General features: G+C 40.3%; 1 protein-coding gene across 2 annotated transcripts in view; it reads left to right on the plus strand.

Moving 5' to 3' along the window:
• The window catches only part of Man2a1 (mannosidase 2, alpha 1), a 154,423-nt gene that overhangs the window by 79,902 nt on the left and 50,469 nt on the right, over positions 1-24,052 (plus strand). For both annotated transcript variants that reach the window (XM_030249522.1, NM_008549.2), the window contains one exon: positions 966-1,036. In XM_030249522.1, coding sequence (XP_030105382.1) covers positions 966-1,036 — 71 coding nt within the window. The remainder of the gene's footprint in view (positions 1-965; positions 1,037-24,052) is intronic.

The raw sequence follows: 24,052 nt of genomic DNA on the forward strand, positions 1-24,052 counted from the left end.
AATTAGGAGATTAGCCTCTGACAGAGCCTGACTGTGGGGGCCTTGACAGAGTTTTCCTAGTTCATTATCTTCTATCTGTAGCATAGCAGGGAATACCTGCCTTGGCTTGTGCTGTTGTGAGCAGAAGAGCTACTACAGCAGGAAGTGCACGGAAGGGCTATGCTGCTCTTTGTCTGGGAAGAGCCATCTAGGAGGCTGATTAGCATCCTCTACTCCTCCTCCTGACGCCTCAGAGAGTTAAAGTTGTAACTTAGTTATCATTAGTATCTTTTATGAATTTGGGGACTTGGAATTTTATATGCAATTCGAAATTATACATTTGGAATTAGCGATGCAGCTTCACGATTTTCTTAGATGGATGCTTGTAATCAAGTCATGATTACAAATTTTCATTTTAAAGTGAAAAAAAAAAAAACCACAAGAAGAGGATGTCTGTTTCCTAAGGATGGGAGATAGAGGACACAAAGGTTGGAGGATGTTCTCAAGCTCGCAGATTTATTTGGTTCTAAAATGGAGCAACTCATTGTGCCATTGTGAACTCTTGCCCAGTAATGCATGATGTTCTTGAATCTGATGTTCTCTTTTTGCTTCTCTCTCTCTCTCTCTCTCTCCCTCTCTCTCTCTCTCTCTCTCTCTCTCTCTCTCTCTCTGTCTCTCTGTCTGTCTGTCTGTCTGTTTCTCTGTATGTCTCTGTCTCTCTGTGTCTCTCTCTCTGTCTTTCTCTCTCTCTCTGTCTCTCTGTCTGTTTCTCTGTATGTCTCTGTCTCTCTGTCTCTCTCTCACACACACACACATCAGGATTACTTGCTTTGAGTCTTAGCATGCTCCATGCACTTTGAAGGAGAATTTTTGTCTTCTGGTGTGCTCTTTTTTTAAAATTTTGCAAGGTAGCATTGGCTAGCTAATTTTGATGATTAGTTTTAAAAAGTAAAACTTGAAAAACACTATGCTTTTTCTTTTAACAGGATACGAAGCAAAGTTCACAAGATTCTCTGCCCCAAAAAATTATAATACAACTGAGCGCACAGGAGCCAAGGTAAGTGTGTGACTCCTTCTCGCTTCCCTGGCCCTTTGGCCTTTGTGCTTCTGACCTCTACTCAGCCTGTGTACTTCAAGGAAGCTTTTCATTAAATCAATTACTAATCAATTAAATTTTTTCTGAAGAAATAGGCTTTCTTCCATGACTGTCATATTCTGTGTTCAGAAAGAAGTTGCCACAAGAGATTCCTGTGTTTATGCTTGTAATGATTTTATAAATGGAAGTCAAGTGACAGAAAGTGTGTAGCTTGTGACCCAAGTATTTCCTTGTCTTTCTGATACTGTTGTCAGATATCTGCAGTAACCTTTTATGAAGTTTCTTGATTTTCCTTAATGCCCAATGTGAATTCTTCTAAAGAAGGAATTTAATTACTGCAGACCAAGGTTCCTTCTCTTATGCTTTCATAGGCTGACTGCCTTGCTGCTGATCAGGCCACGGCTCTGTTGGTGGACACGGAAGCTAACAGTCAAGTTGTTTATTAAACAAAAGCCAGGATTAAGGGTGGCTGCCTCTGACTTCTAAAAAAGAGTAGCTGTTTGCATTGGCACCCTCCCAGGCTTCTGTGTTTAGTGAATGAGAGTACACAGTTACTGCCCATGACTTAATTTTTATTGAGAAATGTTAACTCTTACACATTGAAGGGTAAAAGGAATCTTAAAGGCAATTTATGACTTTTAGCTGAGTATGATTTATTAAAATTATGAAAAATGAATAAAGCACCATTGAAGAGAGCACCATTACGATGAATGTGAGGTTGAGGCTGTGGTGAAGCGCTCACAAAGCCCATAGTGTTCAACGGCTTCACCAGCAGAGCCTTGCCCGGCTCATACCTGAGAACAAGAAATGGGGCTTCTTTAGCTACATGGATGCTTAAAATCTCCCCTAAGGGCACTAAATATTTTACTGCATAATGGAATAGGAGAAACATCAACTATGAAATGTTTTCTTTGTTTTAAAAGAAATAATTCTTGAGTGCATCTGAGGCTAGATGTCTGCTTTTTAATCATCATATAATAGTAAGCCCTTTGGCTTCAGGAATCATCACAGTAACCATTTTCCTATTTTCTGTTTTGACCTGGGAGGATCTTTGGTTTTGCTGGCCCTAAGGATTCTAAGTCCTTCCCCAGGTGACTGTGGCAGGTCCTGCTGCCCTTTCTGGGTACGTGTTGTGGTCGGTGGAGGCAGGCTAGTGTCTCAGCAGATCAGAGGGAGAAACACAATGCACAGCTGTTCCAGAGAAGGAGACGGGCTTTCACTCACATATTAGCACAGACAGAATTTTTAAGGATCTGGTAAAAGATGCCCTTGCCAACTCCTATGTAGTCAACGTTTTCACCCATGGTTTCTCTTCATAGACTTTCTGCCATAGGTCGTCGTCGCTGCGTCTGTAATCCCGTTGTTGGGTTCTGTTTCTGTCTCAGTTTCGTATGTGAGAACCTCATGACCATATCTACTTTCTCATTGTTGTTTTAAAATTTGGTTTTTACTTGGTATCTACAAATTACCTTAGTTGTTAATATACTAGTAAAATTGCCAAAGAACTAAAAGAATGTCAATGGCCTTTAGAGTAGAAGGACTTGACAGTTTCCCTTCTCTGGTCCTGTGAGGTAATAGCTATTCTGAGTCTCTAAATGGAAAATGTTAGAATTGAGGTACTGAGTTTTTTGTATTCTTTGTAAATCTTCTAAAATGTTCTTGAACTTAGCAGATTTTTAATGTAAATAAACAAAACATTTACAGTGGGGAAGATGACACACGCATATATATGTGTGTGTGTGTTTGTGTGTGTATTCATATTCATATTCATTTGGTACAGGTAAACTGTTATATGTAGTATTAATATTATGTGGGCCACTAGGAAATAAATTCTAAAAAGAGTCCTTAGAGAGTTGATCATGCGAAAGCAGTAGAAAGAATTCTTATATAAATTTAAATAATGCATGCAAATGAAGTTGATCATGTTGGTGATCATGTTATTAATTGTGACTGTGACCTAACATAATTTACTTCAGTGACATCAGTAACCTGCTGTGCATGGTTAATTCCCAAGGCTTGGTGAGTTGGAATTCATAGATTTTGTATAGCAGCAAATACATAAGAATTACCATGTAGGAACCTTGAATAAATTGTCCCAAGGGATGTTTGATTTCAGAAAGATTTTTTTCTTTCTGTTTCTCCTATACTCTATTTTCTAAGAAACTGACTGTAGTGTCTCCAAGGACATTAGTGCAGGGTGTGCGGGTAAGTCAGGTGACTTGAAGACTGAATTTCATCTATTCAGGAAAAACAAGAGTTAACCTCATCATCATGCAGGCCAGAAGGCCATGCACTGTTGCATGACCATTTATAAAGGCAGCTTTTATATAAGGTGGATTTTCTGAAACAGCACTAAGAATCAAAGTCATGTAATAATAACTTCATAAACCCAAGAATGGAAAAATTTCACGTAAATGCTTCGTTTTACTTCATTTGTGATGTTGCAACAGAAAACTGAATTTTAATGACCATAAATCTAAATGGTTCATGCTCTGGAGGTTTGAAAGTCCAAGGCAGATTTGCTGCGTCTTAGGATGGACTTGTGCTGAATCATCCTGTCATGTTGAGTCAGTCATCCCATACTGCCGAGTCATTCATCCCATACTGCTGAGTCAGTCATCCCATACTGCCGAGTCAGTCATCCCATACTGCTGAGTCATTCATCCCATACTGCTGAGTCAGTCATCCCAAACTGCTGAGTCAGTCATCCCATGGTAGATTAGCAAGTGATTGAGGTGGCAAATGCAACATTTTACCAGAAACTGCTTTCCAATAGTGAACCTCTGATACTAGGCAGTCCGCTCATGATGGCAAAGCCCTGATTGCCCAAACAGATCTTCAGGTTCTCAGCATTCCACACTGTTTACTTACTTAATATAAGAACATTCAAACCATGGCAGATGGTTTTAGCTTGAGATAAATTTATTTAAACTACCATTACAGATTTACCTGAAAGTGGTTTTACTTTTTAGTAAGACATTGATTGGCAAATAATCCTCTTATCCCATATTTTTCTTTTCTCCCATTCCTTCCCTTTTCACTTTTTTACTTGAGAGAGGGAGGGTGGAGAAAGAGAGAGAGATCGAAAGCGCACACCCGCACCATGCATATTGTCCGTGCCCTCTGTTGGTTGGACAACCACTCCTGGGCACCTCCCGCAGTCTCAAGTAGCATCCTCTGGTTTTCTAAACAAGTGCTTTCCTTTATTCTGTGTACTGGCCCCAGAATTCATTTTGACCTCACTTTTGTTCATTTCCAGTACTTTGTGAATGTAGTCTTCTAACTTTACCCCTTCTTCCTGACATCTGGCTCTCTGGTCCTTAGCTGCCTTTTTTTTTTTTTTTTTTCTGTTTTGAGTGACTGTAGTCTTTTGTCTTCAGCCTTTTATAGACATAATTTATTAACTGCAAGTACTGGTGGCATCTACTTAAAAACAGTGCTCTCAAAACATTCCTCATAACATTCTCCAGGAAATGTATTGCCTATTGTAGGAAGTAAGACAAATAGTCATGATTTAGCAATCTGTTTCCTTAAAAACAACGAGAAAACAAAAGTCATCTCAATTGTGTCACGTTGAATACAACTTATTATACCTCAGGGTTCTGGAGAACTGCTGGCCAGTTTCCACTTAGGGCAGAGATTGAGACCAAGCCTGGCAGGCCCGAATGTCTTGGCAGACTTGCTCGCCTGGCTGGAAATGGCAGCTGTCTGTGGGTGAGGGTTTATGTGGGGTCAGTCGTTTGCCAGCAGTCATTTACACATGTCCTCTCCAGAGTGTCTAGTTCTAAGAGGGAGTGCCTGAAGGAGTCTTAAGTCTACCCAGACAAAGCAAGTAGTTTTACAAAATACCATTGAGCTTATGTTGTGTTGGCCAACTTGTCCTGGGCATGGGCCGGCCCTGAGGTGCAGTAATGTACACACCGAGACTCCACTGGAGAAGACTGATTTTTCCTTTGGAAGTAGCATCAGTTGCAGATAGCTCCTTGCTTAGGGGTGGAGGTTGTGTCAACATCTCCACTCTCCATGCCAGAAGCTATTTGGCTTGAACCTGTTACAGGGCATGTGCACTCTGCCAGACTTTGTGAGCTCATGTGTTGTGGGTGGAAGGCCTCTTTCCTTGATGCCTTCCAGCCTCTCTGTCTGTTAGAGACATTATGCCTCCTCTTGCCACATAGATCCCTGAGGAAAGAGGGTTGATGAAGATATCCCATTCAGGACTGAGAACTTCAAAGCCTTTCACTCTCTATACTTTGTTCATGTGTAGGGGAGGATGTGGAGTTAGAGAAAACACTCATCTGATGTTGATGGTAATGCAGTCATGGTTCCCATCAGCTGCCAGAGGAAGCCATCTGATAATGCTCAAGGGAGACCCAGTCATTTGCACACTCAGGAATCCCATTGAAACCCTGAACTAGAAGTGATAAAATATACAACAGGGACTTATAGGGTAAAAATAAAAGAAAAATATATAAAATAAAAATTAAAAACAACCAGATAAAATTAAAAATAAATAAATAAATAAATAAATAAATAAATAAGAAAGGAAGAGCCCTGACATGACACTTTGAGACACGGAACCTGCAAAGATGGTGCCATTGAGTTAATCTTCTGTTGGCCATTTCAGATGGGATTGCAGCCTTCCCATAGAGTAGTTTGTTTCTCTCCATGTTCAGTAAGTTGTATAGGCATTGTTTTTGGCAAGGGGCCTTGTTATCAAGTGTGTGGAGAACAACCTGTAATGTTGGCAACAGCCTGGTTGTTTGGAGATTTCCCATGGGACCCTTTAGGACAATCAGTCAATTAGATGTAACCTAATGCTGTTGTAGAAGCCTCATTGAGTGACAAGAGATGGCCAGTTATGGCTTTGTTTTCCTCATTATTTTGTGATTTCGTCTAGATTGCCTTCATAGCTATATTTCGTGTATATATTTGAGGAAGCTTCTATTGTGTTAGGTTTCCATACTACTCTTCATATGGCTCTTAATTTTAGTTGTCTCTCCTTGATTTCCTTCCTCATTCTCTTCTTCCTTTGCCATCCCTTCTTGATCCTCCCATACACCCATAACCATCTGTTTTATTTCTCTTTTCTAGGTAGATCCATCTATCCCTTCACACCATCCTCTGTTCCTAATTTCTGTGGTTTTATGGATTGTGGCTTGGTTATCATTGATCTAATAGCTAATATCCACATATAAACAAATATATGCATTATATTTGTCTTTCTGGGTTTGGGTTATCTCACTCAGCATGATTTTTTTTCCTGGTTCCATTCATTTACCTGAAACTTTAATTTCATTTTCTTAACAGCTGAGTAATATTCCATTCTATAAGTGTACCCCATCTTCTATTTCCTTTCTTTAGTTGAGCAATATCTAGGCTGTTTTCAGTTCCTGTCTGTTGTGAATAGAGCAGCAGTAAACATGGTTGAACAAGTGTTTCTGTGGTAGGATAAAGCATCCTTTGGGTACATGTTCAAGAGTAGTATAGCTGGATCTTGAGGCAGATCGATTCCTAGCTTCTGGAGGAAGCTCCTTACTGATTTCTATAGTGCTTGGACAAGTCTGCATTCCCACCAACATCAGACAAGTGTCTTCTGTAATCCCCCATCCTCGCCAGCATGAGCTGTCGCTTGTGTTTTTGACCTGGCCAATTCTGACAAGTGTAAGATGAAATCTCACAGTCCTTTTGATTTGCATTTCCCCGGTGACTAAGGATCATGACCATTCCTTTAAGTGTTTCTCAGCCATTTGACTTTCCTCTTTTGAAAATTCTGTTAGTGTTCATGAAACCAAAAAAAAAAGATCTCGGGAGCACTGGCAGTGACCCCATCCCCACAGTCTGTGCTGCACACACTGGTGGAACTGGACAGAAAACCTGCCCACCCAGCAGCTGGAAGTGAATAAAGGTGTGAGTCATGAGATACAAGTATGAGATTAAACCTTTTCCTGTTTCTGAACTTTTACCCCAATAGCTTTGAAAACTTGGTATCTTGTCTTTAGAAGAGTAGAGTGCTTTTATACGGGAAGGCGCTGCTTTCTTAAGAAGTAGATGCACCCCTTTCTTCCTTGCCTAAAGCCTTTATTGAGCAGTCTCTACTTCATGGTACTTTCCAGTCCTTGTCTGGGTCTGCGGTACTTGGAAGTCCAGTGTATTTCTTTCCACCAAGCTTTGAGTTGTTATTTTTTTATGATTTAATTAATTTTTATGAAACTAATAAATTATAGAAAAGAGCTTCTTTTATATTAAGTTGTCTGTTTTGGAACGAGTCCATGAAACAGAGTCACTGAAGAACATTGGCCAAATGACTGAATAAGATATGGGAAGAATCCTAAAAAGATAAACACAATCTATCATCAGATTGCTCAGTATCTAAGTTCTTAGTGCACTGTACGAAACCCAAGCTTAATACTTGGTTTTATATATTTGGCTATGTAGAAAGTAATATATAAAACTTCAATTGGTAGTCTCATTATCAAAGCAAAGGCTTTGCTCTAACATCAGTAGTTTAGAATATGATACACATTCATGTGTTTTATGCTAGAGTAAAATGCTAAGAATAGTTATCTAAGGATTCGCTGCTTACACTTACAGGTCGACTTTACCTCTTTGATTTGACAGATCTGGTGCCAGCCTTGGTCACATTGATCACAATGCTTTCACTGAGTGTATTTTGTAATGAATTGGAAAACTGAATCTGCGAGGCATAAATGAGTTAGAAACACGATGAGACTGATGTTAGATCAATGATTGAGGGAAGTGTTTGCTCTAGGAAATTGCTGTTGTTGGCAGCATAGGCCAGATGTGATGCTCGGTGCTGAAGAGAGAAGCGCTCCATTCGTTCAGAGCCCCTGTGCTGAGGTGGAAGACTGAATATCAATCAGGCACTGCCATCTTGGATGCTAACCTTCTGGCAACTTGGTGTTGGCTGGATCTGCTTGTGAGCTTGCTGGTACTCCTTTCTGTCTTCTTTATATTCTTCATATTCTTTATATAAATGATTTAGTCCTTCCCCCTTCCCTCCCTCCCTCTCTCCTTCCTAACTTTCTTCCTCCCTTCCATTTCCTGCTATACATTTCCCTTGCTAAAATATTATTTCCATGGGTACAGAAAGTAGTTTGCTCTGGCAGTAAATTCCCTGGCAGATGCCTGACACATTGTAGGTTATTCAAAAATACTTGTCAGATTAACTCCATCTAGAAGGACTTCAACTAATATTAAGACAGAAAAGACGAAGGGAGCCTAAGCAGATACAGATTCTGGGTGGGTGGAGGTCTACTGCCTTGAGAATAAGTGAAGAGAAAAAAACTGTGGAAAACTCAGAAGTAGATTATGCAATGACTGGAAGTAGGAAACAAGAAAACATGAAACAAATTACCTCTTAAAAGATTTATTTTGAGAACATTAAAGAGAGGAAGTAGCTACCTAGACGTCGTGAAACCTGAGCATTGACCTCAAAGATGTGCATACTGAAATACAAAGCTAAAAAGGAAAAGGTTGATTGGAGATGTAGCTCAGTAGCAGAGTGATTTGTGTAGTATGTTTAAGTCCTGGGCTTAGTCTCAAATACTACACAGAATTAACAAAAGAAAGAAATTAGAGCTAGAAAATTAAAATAGAGGCAACAAGAAAAACCTAAAAAAAAAATCTAAATGGCTAGGCAGTATCAAAAAGGGGGAGTGATAAAGTGAAAACTGTTAGGGGGATAGTGACTGGATGTTCAGTAGGGATTCTAAACTGCAAGTGACATGAAAGACCATCGAGAGATGCACAGAGCAGGAAGAGGGTAGGCATGGAGGGCAGGATTCCAAGCCAAAGTCCTGATCTCCTATTGGGAAAAAGGACACAACAACAGGTAGTGAACACAGATAGGAGACTGATGGACAGCTCTTGGAAGCTAGACAGTTCTCAGAGAGGTGAGATGAAACCCCAAAAAGAAACTCTTTTCTGGTTTTCTAGCAAAGCAAAACAGAAAACTTTACAAAGAAGAACAGAGAAAAAATCCAGAGTCCATTAGCGAGGGAGTGGTGTAGTTTAGAGAGCTCTCCCCTCCCAAGAGCTGGCCAGTGATTAAAGCTACAACATAATAGAGATGGAAAATCCAGTTGGCTATAAGAAGGAGACATTTTAAAGAGGGGGAGAAAGAGAGTGGGCTGGAGAAAGGCGTGAAAAGTAGCATGTGGCAGATGGAGAAGATGCTAAGAAAACCCTCTCCTTGGCACTCATTGGGAATAGCAGAGATGCCATTTTTAAAAGAGCCAGGTGAGCACGCAGTTTGGTTGCTGGCAAGAGCTTCATTTGGGGGGAGTGGGGGACTGGAGCAAGTATTATGGGACCATGATATGAAATGTGACCAATGGAATTCCTTTAAACTACAAGGATTTTATTTTATTAGAATCTAGCCTGAGCCAGAACCTTTTATGGTCACAGGAAGAGATAGCAAGTAGATTTACTGACATCAAGAAGGACTGCCCAGTGGTGGAGCCAGCATTTGAAACTGGACTATAGAGGACCAACTACAATTGTGACTGCATTTGTGACTGAATGTCACAAAAACTGCTGAGAGGCTTGTCATGTATATGAGAGACAGGGAAAGAGTCATAGTCAAGACTGGAAGCATGAGCAGGCAAGAAGTGATCCTTAGATTCTATCCCCATCAGTTCTTTCACATCACATGTGTTTGGCCTCTGTATAATACCCAGCTGTATTGACCAGGACTTCTCTGTCCTGCTTTGCTCTTGAATTTTCATAGTGAGCCTACCTTTTGGTAATGACTATTTATGAGATAGTGTTCTATTCTCAGGTTACTACTGTGGATTGAACCCAACATTACAAACACCAGCTCAGCAAAGAAAAATAACAATTACTTAGTCTCTGTTGAACATTGAAAACACTTCCACTGAAAGAATGGAGTGATTAAAAAAAGATCCAACAGATGACCAAAGTAACCACAGATATGCAGGTTATAACACAAAAATAAAAGAAACGTCTCATATCAAGTAAGAGGACTGCTTCTAAAACTTAATTCTGGACCACTGAAGATGCCTTAGAGGATAAACACACCCATTATACAAGCCTGATGACCTGAGTTCTGGTCTCTGTAAGCCATTTGAAAATCTAGATATAGTTCTGTGCATCTGTAATCTATGTTTCTTTGGTGAGATGGAAAGCAAATGCAGGAACATCCTCTGGAATACATGTGAGGCCATAGTATGAGAGAGACCCATCCTCAAAACAAGATAGAAGGTGAAGAACATCTCTTGAATGTTTTCCTCAGACCTTCACATATGTGTCCTGATATATGCGCTTCCAAACTCACGTCTGCATAGAGCATGCACACATGCACACGCATGCACACACACACAACAAATACATACCCCTACAGTACTGTCTCCATTGAGAGCAAATAACTTACAATCCTAGACAAAGAACTCAAAAGTATGATTATAAGTATGTTGAAAGAAACTTTAAAAAGACAGAAGTAAACTGAATGAATTTCAAGAGAATACAAACAGTTGAAAGAAAGAAATAAAGAAATCAGTACCAAAGACGAAACTGAAATTCAATAAAGAGATGGAAATAGTATAGGGAAACCAACAGAAATACTAAGAACGAAAAAAGAAAAACTCAGCATAAAGCCTTTAACAGAATAAGCAAGGGGAAAACAAAATCAGAGCTTGAAGACAAGGCTGATGCATCAGAGCATTCGGGCAATGACAGACAAATGTATAAAGTATGAACAGAGCATATGAGATATGTGGGGTGGTATCAACAAGCCAAATCTGTGCATTATGGTCCTAGGAGGAAGAAAGAATCTTATGGTAAAACTGTAGAAAACATGTCAAAACTCATAACAAAAACTTTCTCAAAGAAATGTCCGTCCATGTACAGGAGGCATCTAGAATACCAGACAAACAATGTGAAAAGGAATCTTCCCATTCCATCTTAGAATTAAAACATTAAATACACACAACAACGAGTATATTGAAGGTTTCAAGACATCAACTTTTTCAACAGAAACTTTAAAAAAGCAAGGAGAACTTGGAGTGATGTATTTCCAGCTCTGAGAGAACAGTAACTCCCAACCCAAGCTGTTATACCCAGCAAAACTAACGTCATGATGGCATGGGAAATAGAAATTCCACAGAAAGAATAGACTGAAGAAATTCGTGATTATTGAGTCATCTCTGCAAATATACTTAAATTCTTCATACTGAAGAGAAAGGTAATCACTTTCATGAGGCTACAGGAAAGATGAAACTATGCTAGAAGGCTAATAATTAAGCAAACAAGGAATAAGAAAACACCAAACCAAAATCAATAAACAGCAATCAATACACACTTTCCAATAATTCTGAATATTAATGGTCTTAGTTTTCGAGTGAAAGTCACAGATCTGTAGATTGAATTTAAACAAACAAACAAACAAACAAACTGAAAACCAGGATCCATGAATTTGTTCCCTCCAAGAGATACTTTATAGCATAAAGGTCAGATCCAGCTTTGAAATGGAAGGCCATCAAGCAAACACACTTGTACACATATAGCATTGAACAGAAATGTTGACAAAGGGAGGACTTGGATGAATTGATCTGCAAAACTCAGCTACAACTTAATGTAGTCATTTTAATTTTACTAAAAAGTCAAATATTAAAAATTTTATCAACTTGCCATGGATCAAAGAGGTTAATGTAAGAGTTGGTTTCCAGAATTGTTGGAGGTAAAAATAGAGAGCATACTTAAAGATCCTGACATAGGCAAAGACTTTCTCAGCAGAACTTCAGTTGTTTAGGAAAGAATGCTAACAGCTGACAAGTTGGGACCCCATGATATTAAAGTTTCTGTAGAATCTAGAGAATGGAAGACAGTCTTTGGTAGCTGTACACATGACAGAGGATTAGCATCTACACAGAGAATTCAAACAAACAAACTAGGCAAGCAACCAAACAAGCCTAACAAAATGAACAGAGTTCCCAAAAGATGAGAGACAAATAACGGATAATCTTATGAAAGAAAGAAATCCAATCTCACCAGGAGAAAAAGGCTGGTTAGTACAGTGAGATTTGATCTCTCTCTAGTCAGAATGACAGTGGTCTGAACAAGACAAATAATAAATAAAGACAAGAATGTGGACAAATGGGAACCCTTAAACACTGTTGCTGGGAAGGAAAATTATTTTAGCCATTGTAGAAAGAAGTATGGCAGATCCTCTAATAACTAAAACACATATGATTTGTATGATCCAGCTATACCATTCCTGAGGGTTTACCTTCAGAATTCAGAGACAACATACCACTAGCATACTAGTACATCACTGTTTACTGCAGCATCTTATACAGTAGCTAAATTAGGGAAAAAACAGGTGTCCATCAGCAGAGGAGTAGATAAAGTGTGGTGTATATGTGCACAATGAATTTTTTTTTTCAGCCATAAAAAATGAAGTTGTGTTGTGTCCAAGACTGGAGATAATCATGCTAAGAAAATTAAACCAGACTCAAAAAGACAAATGGGCTTTGATTTATGGTTCCTAGATATTGTATAGATATGTGAAGTGTATGACATTTGACATGAAAGTAGACAGAAGCAAATTAAACAAAGGGGACTAACAGGGGTGTAGTGGAGAGGAGGGTGTGGAGCAATGAGGAGGAATGTCCTTGATCTCCAATGTAGACTTGTATGTATAGGTCCTTAGTAAACACACTTCAGAATACAGTGAGTGTGTGTGTGTGTGTGTGTGTGTGTGTGTGTGTGTGTAAAATGAAGGATTTTTTTCCTTTAAAAAAGATGTTTGTACTAAAAAATAATTCTCTTTAAATACTTTGGTAATTCAACTCAATTAAATGTGAAGAGATAATACTGAGGAAGCAGAGAACCAGTTTTACTGCTGTGTGAGAAAGTGTGTTATATAAGATGGACTGCCTCTCCCTCCCTCCTCTCCCCTCTGTCCCCATCTTTCTATGTTTTCCTCCACCTTCCTTCCCTCCCTCCCCCTCTTCTCTATGATGCAGATTAAACCTAGGGCCTCGTGCATATTAGACAACCCTTGTCATTAAGCTCTATCAGCAGCCCCTCAAAGTTACAGTTCTCACTCGAAGGCAATAAAAAGCTACTTTCACGATCACAACAGGAAACATGCCCTTCCACTTTTAACAATTAATTTTAGGATAGTTCTTGATTATCAACTCAGTTAATGGCTGTTTGAGAAAGGAGAGTCAGTTTCCTTGGTGTTAATGGTCGATCCCTGGTAGGTTGGCCATGCTGTAGTGGAAGGCCCCATACTTATAATTATATGTGGGTAGCCTCTGTATCTGGGAAGAGGAGGGATACGTAGTTGAAAATTCTGTGTGTATGTGTGCACTTCTCAAAGAATAAAATGTATATGTATAAATTAAATTACACAAATAAATTGAAAGGGCATTGGAAATAATACTGAGAAGTGAAAAAGAATTAATGTATATTTATTTTGCTGCCGAACTGGGGGTGGGGGTAGATGTCTATATACGCTTTTCATAGAACTTTTAAAGAATTGAGCAAGTTTACTTACTGTGCCATAGGTCTGCCCGCAGCTTCAGGTCATCCTACTGAAGCATGTACAGTTCCTTTAGAGATAGTTTTGCCTCAGGAAGTTGACAGAGTGACGCTGGTGGCAGAGCAATGTGCCCTGTGTAATTGCTTTCATTTATGTCACAGCTCACTGTTGACTTCTCTGTTGGGAAAACTTTGAGTCTTGCGCACGCACACACACCTGCATATGCTCCCATGTGCACACATACACATATGCATACATGCACACACACAGCTGTTGGGTGATTGGAGTGTGATACAGTAACACGTGCATCTAGACATGTTGAAACAGTACTCCTCTTTCCCATTTGAACATGTTCTGTGGTGCCACGCTCTTTGAAGTTCAGAGTAACCATCTATTACAATGTTGATGAGTGGTTCCTTTCGTTCAGATGTTTATTGATTTCTACGATAAAGGTCTTCAAGACCCCCAACCTTTCAGTTTCAGCTTGTCTGCAGATGCACAGTAGCTCTGAGACCTCTAAACGGGTCTCAGTCTTGTCACTGAACTCTTCCTCTCTGCATTAAATGTCATTACTCCACTGCTACTATCTGGGTGACTGAAACATACTGTTGAGTGGTCAAGATAAAATGCTATGTATGAACATAGTAGCACAAGTCTTAACACGTAACTAGCAAGTGTAATTGTATGCTAATGCCTGAGTTCAAAACCTATATTTTTCCATTGCCCTAAGTATAAACTGTAGAGTATTTGGCATGACTTGTCTGCACTTTCTAGAATTGCTTTCCAATCTAGCCTGCCCTGTCTGCTGCACGCTCTTAGTAACTGTTAATTTTCAGAGTTGCTATATTGTTATAGGAGAAATGGCTAAGGTGCCTATTTTAATGTATCAAAGTGGACCTGGCCTCTGGGTTCTCCCAGCATCCCTCAGTCCCTACCTATTACAGGGTATGGCTGACATACCCAGCCCTTTACCCTGAATTTTCCAGCCCAGGGCTTCCTCACCTCCGGTGGCATTTTGAATTCCCCCACCCCATTTGCCTCTCTGCATTTCTTTCATCCTGTGTGACACACACAAAAACACACACACACACACACACACACACACACACACACACACACCTCCATGTCTGTAAGGCAAGTTCTCTGACCTCCTCCTATGAGATCAGTGAATTCACCTAAGAACTGACCCCCAAAATCCTGCCTTTTAATTTGGCTCGAATTGGCTTATTTTGTCTGCAGAGAAGCCTTTCAATTACCTCTGGGTCCTTGCTGCTCAGAAACAAAACTAGACCACCATCACCCAAAACCCTTCCCATCTAGCTTGGCCACACTGGCCACATGTCTTTTAGAACACAGCTTAGTTGTTAACATCATGTGGAAGCTTTCTTTGACATCCCTCCTCCGTGGAGCACCACAGTCATGATTCCCCTCTGAAGAGACTCTGTGAAAGCCTTGACAAGTAAGCTGTTTCATTATTGTCACCAGTAGTCAATGAGGAAAGTGGTCCTGCAGTGTGTGCCAGGCCATTTTTATCTGTGAAGTGCACTGGAAGGAATGAGTCCAGCCAAATATCAGGTGTGGAGATGAGCTGACTTCTAGTAGACAGGGTTTGTCTCTCAGTGCTGTGTGGTTACAGGGGAATAAACACCTTGCAAGGTATAAGTCAGTGAGAAGGGGCTGATCAAAACCCAGCCTTTGTAGAATGTTACAGAAATGTAACAATTTTACATTACCATAATAGCATTTTATAATTAAAGAACAATATGAAAGTAGTAAATTCTGAGGTTTTAACTTAAGATTTGATCAAGTTTTTCTTTAAAATTCCTTAGAGAAGAAAAAGATGATGTGTTTAAGTTAAAGGAACTATGAACAGTTAACTAGGTAAGGTCAACTTAGGAACTAGGGAGTATTTACTAAGTTAGTGACTAAACCTTGGAAATGGAAATGGTAAAATATTAGAAAAAAGTTACACATGTTATTTGACTATGCAAAACTTGTCTGTAAACTAAATTGTCTCCCTCTTAGAGGATTTACCCAAAGTGCAAATCCAGATTAAATTCCAGGCTTCCTGCTCTTGGATTTCTCTGTCATCTGACTTCAGCGTGAGACTGAATCTGTGCCATTCTGAAGGCTGTCCTGTGAATCTGTCAGTCTGTCCCTGTGTCTCTGTCAGTCCTGTCTGTGTTTGTTCTGTAGGGGTGTCTCTGTCTGTGAGTTGTGTGTCTGTGAGTTGTGTGTGTGTGTGTCTGTCTGTCTGTTTCTGTGTGTCTGTACACAGGCTTCACTCTTTTTGTTGAGTAGCACAGAAAGCATCTCATGGGGGAAGGAACAGGGCACTTTACAGAAAGCTCTAACAGTTTTATAAGACACTAAGTGACTGACTGTAAATGATCCCAGCTAACCCAGACATTGTTTATCAACCAGTATCCATAAATGACTGCTTTTATGGTAGATTTTAGAAAGTAGCTTTCAACTTCTGTATTTGCTATTTTCAGCAAATTACTTACACACACACACACACAATTACTCTCTCTCTCTCTCATTCTCTCTCTCTCTCTCTCTCTCTCTCTCTCTCTCTCTTTCTATCTGAGTCAGGGGCATTAGTTTAGGTTGAAAATGTTGATCACATGGGAAAGCTAAAGCAAGTAGGATTGATGGTTACATTGTTTTCCTCTTTTTAAAAATCATTTTGTTTCATTTTATTTGTCTCTTTATCCTGTATGTATGGGGTTTTCCCTGCATGTATGTCTGCACACCACCTGCTTACACTACTCTCTGAGGCCAGAAGAACTGACAGATGCCCTGGGACCAGAGTTACACATGGTCATGAGCCACCATGTGGGTGCTGGGAATCAAACCCTGGTCCTGGAAGAGCAGCTTCCACTCTTGACAGCGAGCATCCCTCCAGTCTCCATTACATTGTCTTCAAAGCAGATTTAGTGAACAATTGGAGAACACAATAGTGTCAGTTTTAAGTCCCAACTGGCCTCAAGGTATGTTAAAAACTCTGGCTCTGAGATCCAGCAGAAGTTCCAGTCTCAGAATGTAAGACACATTTTCACAATGACGTTTAAAATAGTAGTCATTTTGGAGTCAGTGTCACCTTAGATTATGGTCTTGGTGTTTATTGGTTTCCCTTTGTGACCTGATTCTGCTCCTTGTAAGCGCAGTGCTTTATTTTGCACTGTGTCCAGGCACTGTAACAGAAACGTCAGTGTTATCACTGAAAGAAGCTGATTTGTCCTATGAGGGAAGTTCACAGCAGGAAGGAGCTGTACATGCCAGGCAAGTGGCCTATCTACCACTGAACTGTATTCTTACCGACATTTTCATAGGGTTTGGATTTTTTTTTTTCCTAAATAGAACTGTTGCCAACTTCAAGCAAATTGGTTTTCTATTCATCGGTAATTGCCATAGGGTCGGCAGCTGCTGCTGCTACTCGGGCTTGTTAACCAGATCAAACGGTAGCTGCCATCTATATTGGCTGTTTTCACCCCGGCACTATTAACGAGAGTCCTCCATTGTATACCATTGGATATGTTTAGTAAATGAGGTTTTTCTGTAAGCTAGAAACATCTTAAAGCTTTGACCCCCAAGACGTTGGTTAGGTAGAAAAATAGTATTAAAAACTTATTAATGGAGATGAGAGATTTCATTTTTACTCCAAAACCAAGACATAATTGGATCCTGAAAATTTAAGAATCAGTAAAGATAAAAGGTACAAGCCAGTGAAATAAAACCAAATCTCTCCTACTGGGACTTGGGGTATTCATGGGTTAAGAAAATGGAATGTGTAGACAGTTTCTTAGTGCTAGGACCATGGAGAGATGGGGTTTCTCCTCGCGCACTGTCATCCTTTCAGGGAAAAGTCTGCCTGGCATTCTTTCTGTAGCGTGTTTGCTTGACCCTTTAGATTCTTGAGTGTTACTCCCCCAGAATCTACACAGTGTCTTTTTTGTTGTAGTCTCTGAAATAGGATCTACAATGTGGAATGCTGGTGAAAGCCAGACTCCAGTGTCTTACCTGAGCCTTCAGAGAGAGAGAGATTTGTGAGGGACTTTTGCTGTTGTTGTTGTTGTTGTTGATGATGATGAGTTTAGGAAAGTAGTGTGTATCCGTGGAATAAACTGCAGATTCTGTTAACATTTCTGAATGTTCAAATCAAGTATGATAAGGATGCTGCATTGGATTGTGTGAGCTCATTGTAGGTTTTTGCACCAAATGAGTTATGAAAACTCTGACCTTTTTCTTTCCCCAGAGCCCTTTGGATTTTATAGATGAGATATCAGTAAGAGTAGACTAATGGCTTTGGGAAATTAAAACGTTGATGAACACAATGACAGCCACAGTGTACACCTTAGCGATTCTGAGTTGTGCCGAGTTCTAACTATGCTCCCAGCTGTCCTGTTTGGACTTTTCTCTCCATCTGAAATTTGGGGCCTTTAAACCCCATTGAATACCGTGTGACTCCAGAGGTGTGGCCAGCCAAGCTGAGCCGACTCTGCCACTCCACAATTTCTAAGCATGTGACACGCCAGCCTTGACCCTCAAGCCTTGCGGGCGTCTGTCCTTGGTGCCCTCAAGCTGGTTCATTATCAGAACTCATTGTTCAGTTTTTCTTTTCTTGTTCCACCGTTGCAATTCCTGGAATGACATTTCTTCTCTCATCAGACAGTTTAATGTTTAATAACATAGCACCTCAAAAAATGCAGTTGTGAATTATATACATTTTAATTGTCATATGAAAGTTTGAAGGGAGCATGTCTTGGTGGGCTATTGTCTCACGTTGGTTTTAAGAGATGTGCAGTGTGCACCGCCTGCTTGGAGCTTCTGTGGGACACCATCTGGGTTGGGTTGCTCCTTTCGTCACTGTCTCTTGCATTCTCAGGCTCGCCCCTGAGGTTTTATAATTAGTCCGCTGCGATTTTGTTCCTTGGACCAAATTATTTAGCTTTTACTTGTGGAAGTAATTAGATAGATTACATTAAAACGGTGGCTTCAAGTTTTATTCCTTGAAATGTGGTGGCAAAGCAGTTAAGTTCACAGACTCCCTGCCAAGTAGCCTGCTTAGTCTGTATCCTAATTGTCCTTTATTATATTTTGAATCAAACTTTCTTAACTAGCCATGCAGTTCTCGTTTATTATCAGATTATTGTATAATTAATTAAATTTGTACACAGTACATTTTAGTGATGCGGTTGTTCTGATGAAATTAAATTGGCTAGTTGGGGGTCACCACATTGTGTATCCTCCCATTAATAGTCATCATCAGTGGAGTGAAGAAAAGGAAGGAAAATATTCACCTGTATATGTGGTACTATGAAATATTGTGATCCTTCATGATATGTGGTCAGATATGCATAAATACCACACACAATGAAGCCAAGATTGTGGTTATCTATATTTCTAGGATGCTCAGAAGTTTGTAATATTAAGGAAGTCACGAGTGTCAGAGCTGCTGTTTCTGAGTTTGGTGTGTCTGGCAGGTGCTCTAAATGATGACTGCTTCCATTTCTGCTATACTGGACCGTCTTTTATTCACTAGTTATATAGGTACTTCAAGCACTTTAGATATATGGAATATGCATGATTTTAAGTGCTTTTCAGGGGAGAGTAAGAGTTAAATGATATAACAGATCACACTGCCATTCATTTTGTTCTGGCTTCTCACACACTTAGTTTCAGATCCAGTTTCCAGCGTCTTGGGGATTCCTTCAGGTGTCCCTCAGGCCTGCTGGAGTTGGGAACATAAAGCTTTAGAGAAAGCAGTTAGGACCTTAGAGAGAAGTGATGTGGCATTTTTTCAGGTCTTCCATTCCTCTGAACCAGGTGGTCTGTCTCTTTCCTTCTAAATGCACGTTAATAAAGCATACACCATGATGGGAACAAGGAGAAGGAGTTTAGTGGAGGTTTCCTCGTCCTGAGAGAGTCAGAGAGGGCTTCAAGCCTATCTAGGACTTCAGAGCGCTTTACCACTCTGTGGTAAACAAACAAACTTAAATATATAGAGCCTTTGACTTACACATTCCATCCTTATTGGACTTATTTTTTTAGGCAAGAATATTATATATAAAACTGGGCCACTTGGGCAGACATCCCTGGGACTCGTGGTCAGCTGAGTAGTTGGGCAGTGATGTCTTTCTTCAGAATGTGTCTCTCGTGTGCTGCAACACGGAATGTGTGTTCCTTGACATGTGGTGATGTGTCTTTGGTGCCCTGTGTCTTCCTCCAACAGTATACTGGAGAACACAGGAAGGATTCTTTTCCAGGACCAGTGTTGTTTCTAATACTGTTTGTGAGATGAGAAATCATTGTGTTTGATGTGTGATGATGATGCACTGATAGGAAGATAGATAATAAAACATTCTTTTCTCCTCTGTTCACCTGGAAATGTTGTAGATGCTGGATGTCGTTCATCAACAGAGATATATACAAGTGACTATGAGCTCTGTCTTTAACAAGAGAACAACTTATCTTACTGTGTTAACTGCTACAGTTTTTATTTGGGAAATCATTGTTTATGTACCGTATGTTCTTCCAGACTTACAGCATTGACTCATCAGAGAAATGAAATTTTCTCCCAGTAGATGAAAATTACGTTCTGACTGAAAAATCATTTCTTATGCAGTCACCCATAAATATAATGTCTTTTGCTGTCATTTCTGGAAATGACTAGAGATGTGATTCTGAGTAGACAAGAAAATAGAACATCTTAATGTTTTAGGTGAAACAGATGGTATTTTTGTTTTAGGCAAAACTCTTTAGAGTAAAAGCAACTTGATTGGTGACAACACTCTTGGGATCAGCTAAATTAAATATAATTTTTCTGTCTGTTTTCTTTTTAATTGATTTAGTATCAAAAGAGTTACAGTTCTTAAGAAGGAATATTTATACTTTTAATGTTTTCTTCCTCTTACTGCTGTGCCCTGGATAAAGAAATAAGCATCCTTTAGTCTGTTTTTACTCCTGACAGTGTCAGGATTCCATGCCGGTTCAGCTTGGCTCACATGCATTCTTTTGGAGATGGTTTTTAGGATGTGTAGAAGCCCTGTAGTGTGTGCGGCCTGGCTGAGGGCCGATGCACAGTTCTCTCATGTTGCATTCTTTTGCTGCACATTGTGATCACATTTCTCATCCCCATCATTTGTGTAACACTGCGGTGTCAGATCTTAACTGTCAGAGCCTGCAACGAGCAAGACACTGAGGGGGCAGATTCTGGTCCAACATGGTCCCTAACAAGTGTCAAGTTTCTCAAACTTCCATCTCACTTGTTGCATGTCTTGGGATAGGTAGGGTTGACAGGATGTCACCCATGGCATCTGTACCCAGTCCTACACCTACGGGGTTGCTGCACTGAAGAATCTTTGCTGGGGCTGAGGTTAAAGAGGGGTGGGAAGAATGACAGGATTCTGAGGCTGTAGTTGGTGTCTCTGTGCTGAGGACACAACTCCCAAGTACTTTAACATTTCAGTGACCAAAACAAGCAAGTGTTTTAAAGAGGATGAGGAGGAAGGGGTGAAACCAAGTGGGTATCTGCTCTAGGTAAAAACAAGAGCACAATAAATGGAAAGGATATTTTCTCAGGTCAGGGGTATCCAGTATCACTAGACTCCATGCAGGAGGGTGGACCACTAAAGCATACAGGGAACTCACAGGGCTTATGCACATGATGTGACTAAGTGGAAGGCTTAACAGGGGCAACTGTCCGTTTTCTACCCTGAGAGAGTGTAGTGTATCCTGGGCTGGCCTCAAGTGTATTATGTAACCAACAATGACCTTCAGTTTCTGATCCATACACCTCCACACCGATGCAGTGCTGCTGATAAAGATATGCACTGCCAGGCCTGAGTGGAATGATGCTGACCACTAAGTCCATAGTTTCATGCATGCTAGACAAAAACACTACCCAAATGAGATATGTCCCCCTACCTCAACAAGGTCAAGTTTTTATTTTTAATATCTACTTCTCCTTATGAGGAGGTGATGGGATGATTTGTGGGGTCAACCCTTAAGTTGAAGCAAGAAGAACAAGCAGATAATTCAATAGGTCAAAACAGGCTGGTGAAAACTGAACAGAGACAAACACAAACACTGGAATGAACTTGGGGACCCTTGGCAGGTGTAGGTCAGCAATAGCTATTCTCAGAAGGTGGCATTGTGATCCATTCTTAAAATACTTTATACTCTTCTCATAACTAATATTCATAATTTTATAAATTATAATAACCAGTTATAATAATTATAATTATATTTATAATTAGGTAAATTATAAAGTTCAGAAAAATAATTATTAAATAGTATCTGCCTTTTAATCTAGTCATTACTACTTCTACAAATCCATTATAAGACGATAATAGAAGCAGAGGTGAATCTTAGAACACTTTTGGATTCCTTGACAAATATGGACTGGTGAAAAACAAGGGTCTATAGCAATAAAGCTTTTTGGTGCGTTTCTTTCTATGAAGTCACAACAAACAATGACCAGTAAGGAATGGCAAGCCGCACCAATACCATACTGTGTTCTTCACCATCTGTTGGGTTATATTTATGACATCATGTGTCCTTTCACATATCTGCTTTAGCAAAACATCCATTCACCTGTGTGCTCCAACTGAACATCATTTGACACACTTACTGACGTTCCAAAGAAAGCAGAAGCTTCCACGCCAAGAACTTTAGGGTTACTGATGCTGTTACCCATAAGCCTGCTGTGTATTACTAACTATATCTCTCAATTTCAACCATCACGCAACTTAAAAAAGAAATTCAATACTTAGGATAGCACTTAAAATATTTACATTGTTCATGTATAGCTTTGGTTTTGCCTGTTAATCTCTAATTCTGTTTTTCTCCTTATGTTTCTAAAAGTAGGGTTTACTAGATTAAAAGGGAAAGAGTATTTTCAAAGTACATTTTTCCTGACTTTTCTTATTCTCTTCCTTATAAATATGAGATATAAGAAAGGTGAAAAAAAAAAAAAAAGAGCAACAAGCAAACAAAACCAATGGCTGTAATGCTTCCTCCTGAACATAGCTCTTGCTAAAATTTTGGAAAACTTCCTCCATGTTTTTTTTTAATAGACTTAAGTTTTGACATTGCTTCTGACAGCCCTGAAGGAGGGAGACTTCCAGTATCTTGTGCCCCTCCTCACAGCCTCCCTGTGCCTGTCTCTGCCTCCTCACAGCCTCCCTGTGCCTCTCTCCTCCTCCTTACAGCCTCCCTGTGCCTGTCATATCCTCACAGCCTCCTTGTGCCTATCTCCTCCTCATAGCCTCCCTGTACCTGTCTCCTCCTCACAGCCTCCCTGTGCCTGTCATCTCCTCATAGCCTCCCTGTGCCTCTCTCCTCCTCTTCCTCCTCACAGCCTCCCTCTGCCTGTCTCCCCCTCCTCACAGTCTCCCTGTGCCTGTCTCCTTCTCCTCACAGCTTCCCTGTGCCTGTCTTCTCCTCCTCACAGCCTCCCTGTGCCTGTCATCTCCTCACAGCCTCCTTGTGCCTATCTCCTCCTCATAGCCTCCCTGTGCCTGTCTCCCTCCTCACAGCCTCCCTATGCCTCTCTCCTCCTCCTCACAGCCTCCCTGCACCTGTCTCCTCCTCCTCCTCCTCACAGCCTTCCTGTGCCTGTCTCCCTCCTCACAGCCTCCCTGTGCCTGTCTCCATGTAGCTGCTTCCATTGCCCACACTCCTGTAAGGGCCCTTGTGGGGATGTGTTGGCCCAGCTGAAGTCTGAGGTAATCTCCCCACTCCAAGAGCTTGGATTTAATTGCATTGATTCTAATTGCATTTTCCATCCCAACTCATGGCTACAGATAATTTCATTGTGATGTTAGTGCTTATCATGTGGAAGCATGGAGGGTTTAGTGTGGTCCAGCTCAACTTACAGCTTTTGTACAGCGGATTTCCGCTTGTCGTTTCCTAGACGCTAGCCTCCCTTTATGCTCTGCTTTTCCTTTTAATTGTCTACAGTTCCATGGTTCCCCAAGATTATTTCTATTCCTCTGCTTGAGGGATTTGCATTTCATTTAGTACAAGTTTGATGACAACCAAAAGTCTCAATTTCTGTCTAATCATCCTTTAAGTTTCTAGAGAATTTTTTTCTGAATACTGATGACAAAGTTAGCGGGTTTATTATTATTATTAACCACTTTAAATATTACTCTTTTGTCTCGAATATGTTGCTGATGGGCTTAATTTTGCCTGTTTGATTTGACACTATTGTCTTGATCTCCCTGGCTGCTTTGAAGGATTCTGAGGTTTGAGAGGACAATGTGGCTTATCATGTGTACTCTGTGGGGATGCACAGAGGACAACATGGCCTATCATGTGTATTGTATGTGTTTGGCAAACACACAGAGGACAGCGTGGCCTGTCATATGTACTGGGGGGCACACAGGTAATTCCATTCTGTAATGTGTGGATTTCCTGTCTTTGCAGTCTGCTTGTTCCCCTCA

The sequence above is a fragment of the Mus musculus genome, chromosome 17, assembly GCF_000001635.26.
Source record: "Mus musculus strain C57BL/6J chromosome 17, GRCm38.p6 C57BL/6J".
In the NCBI taxonomy this organism is placed as follows: domain Eukaryota; kingdom Metazoa; phylum Chordata; class Mammalia; order Rodentia; family Muridae; genus Mus; species Mus musculus.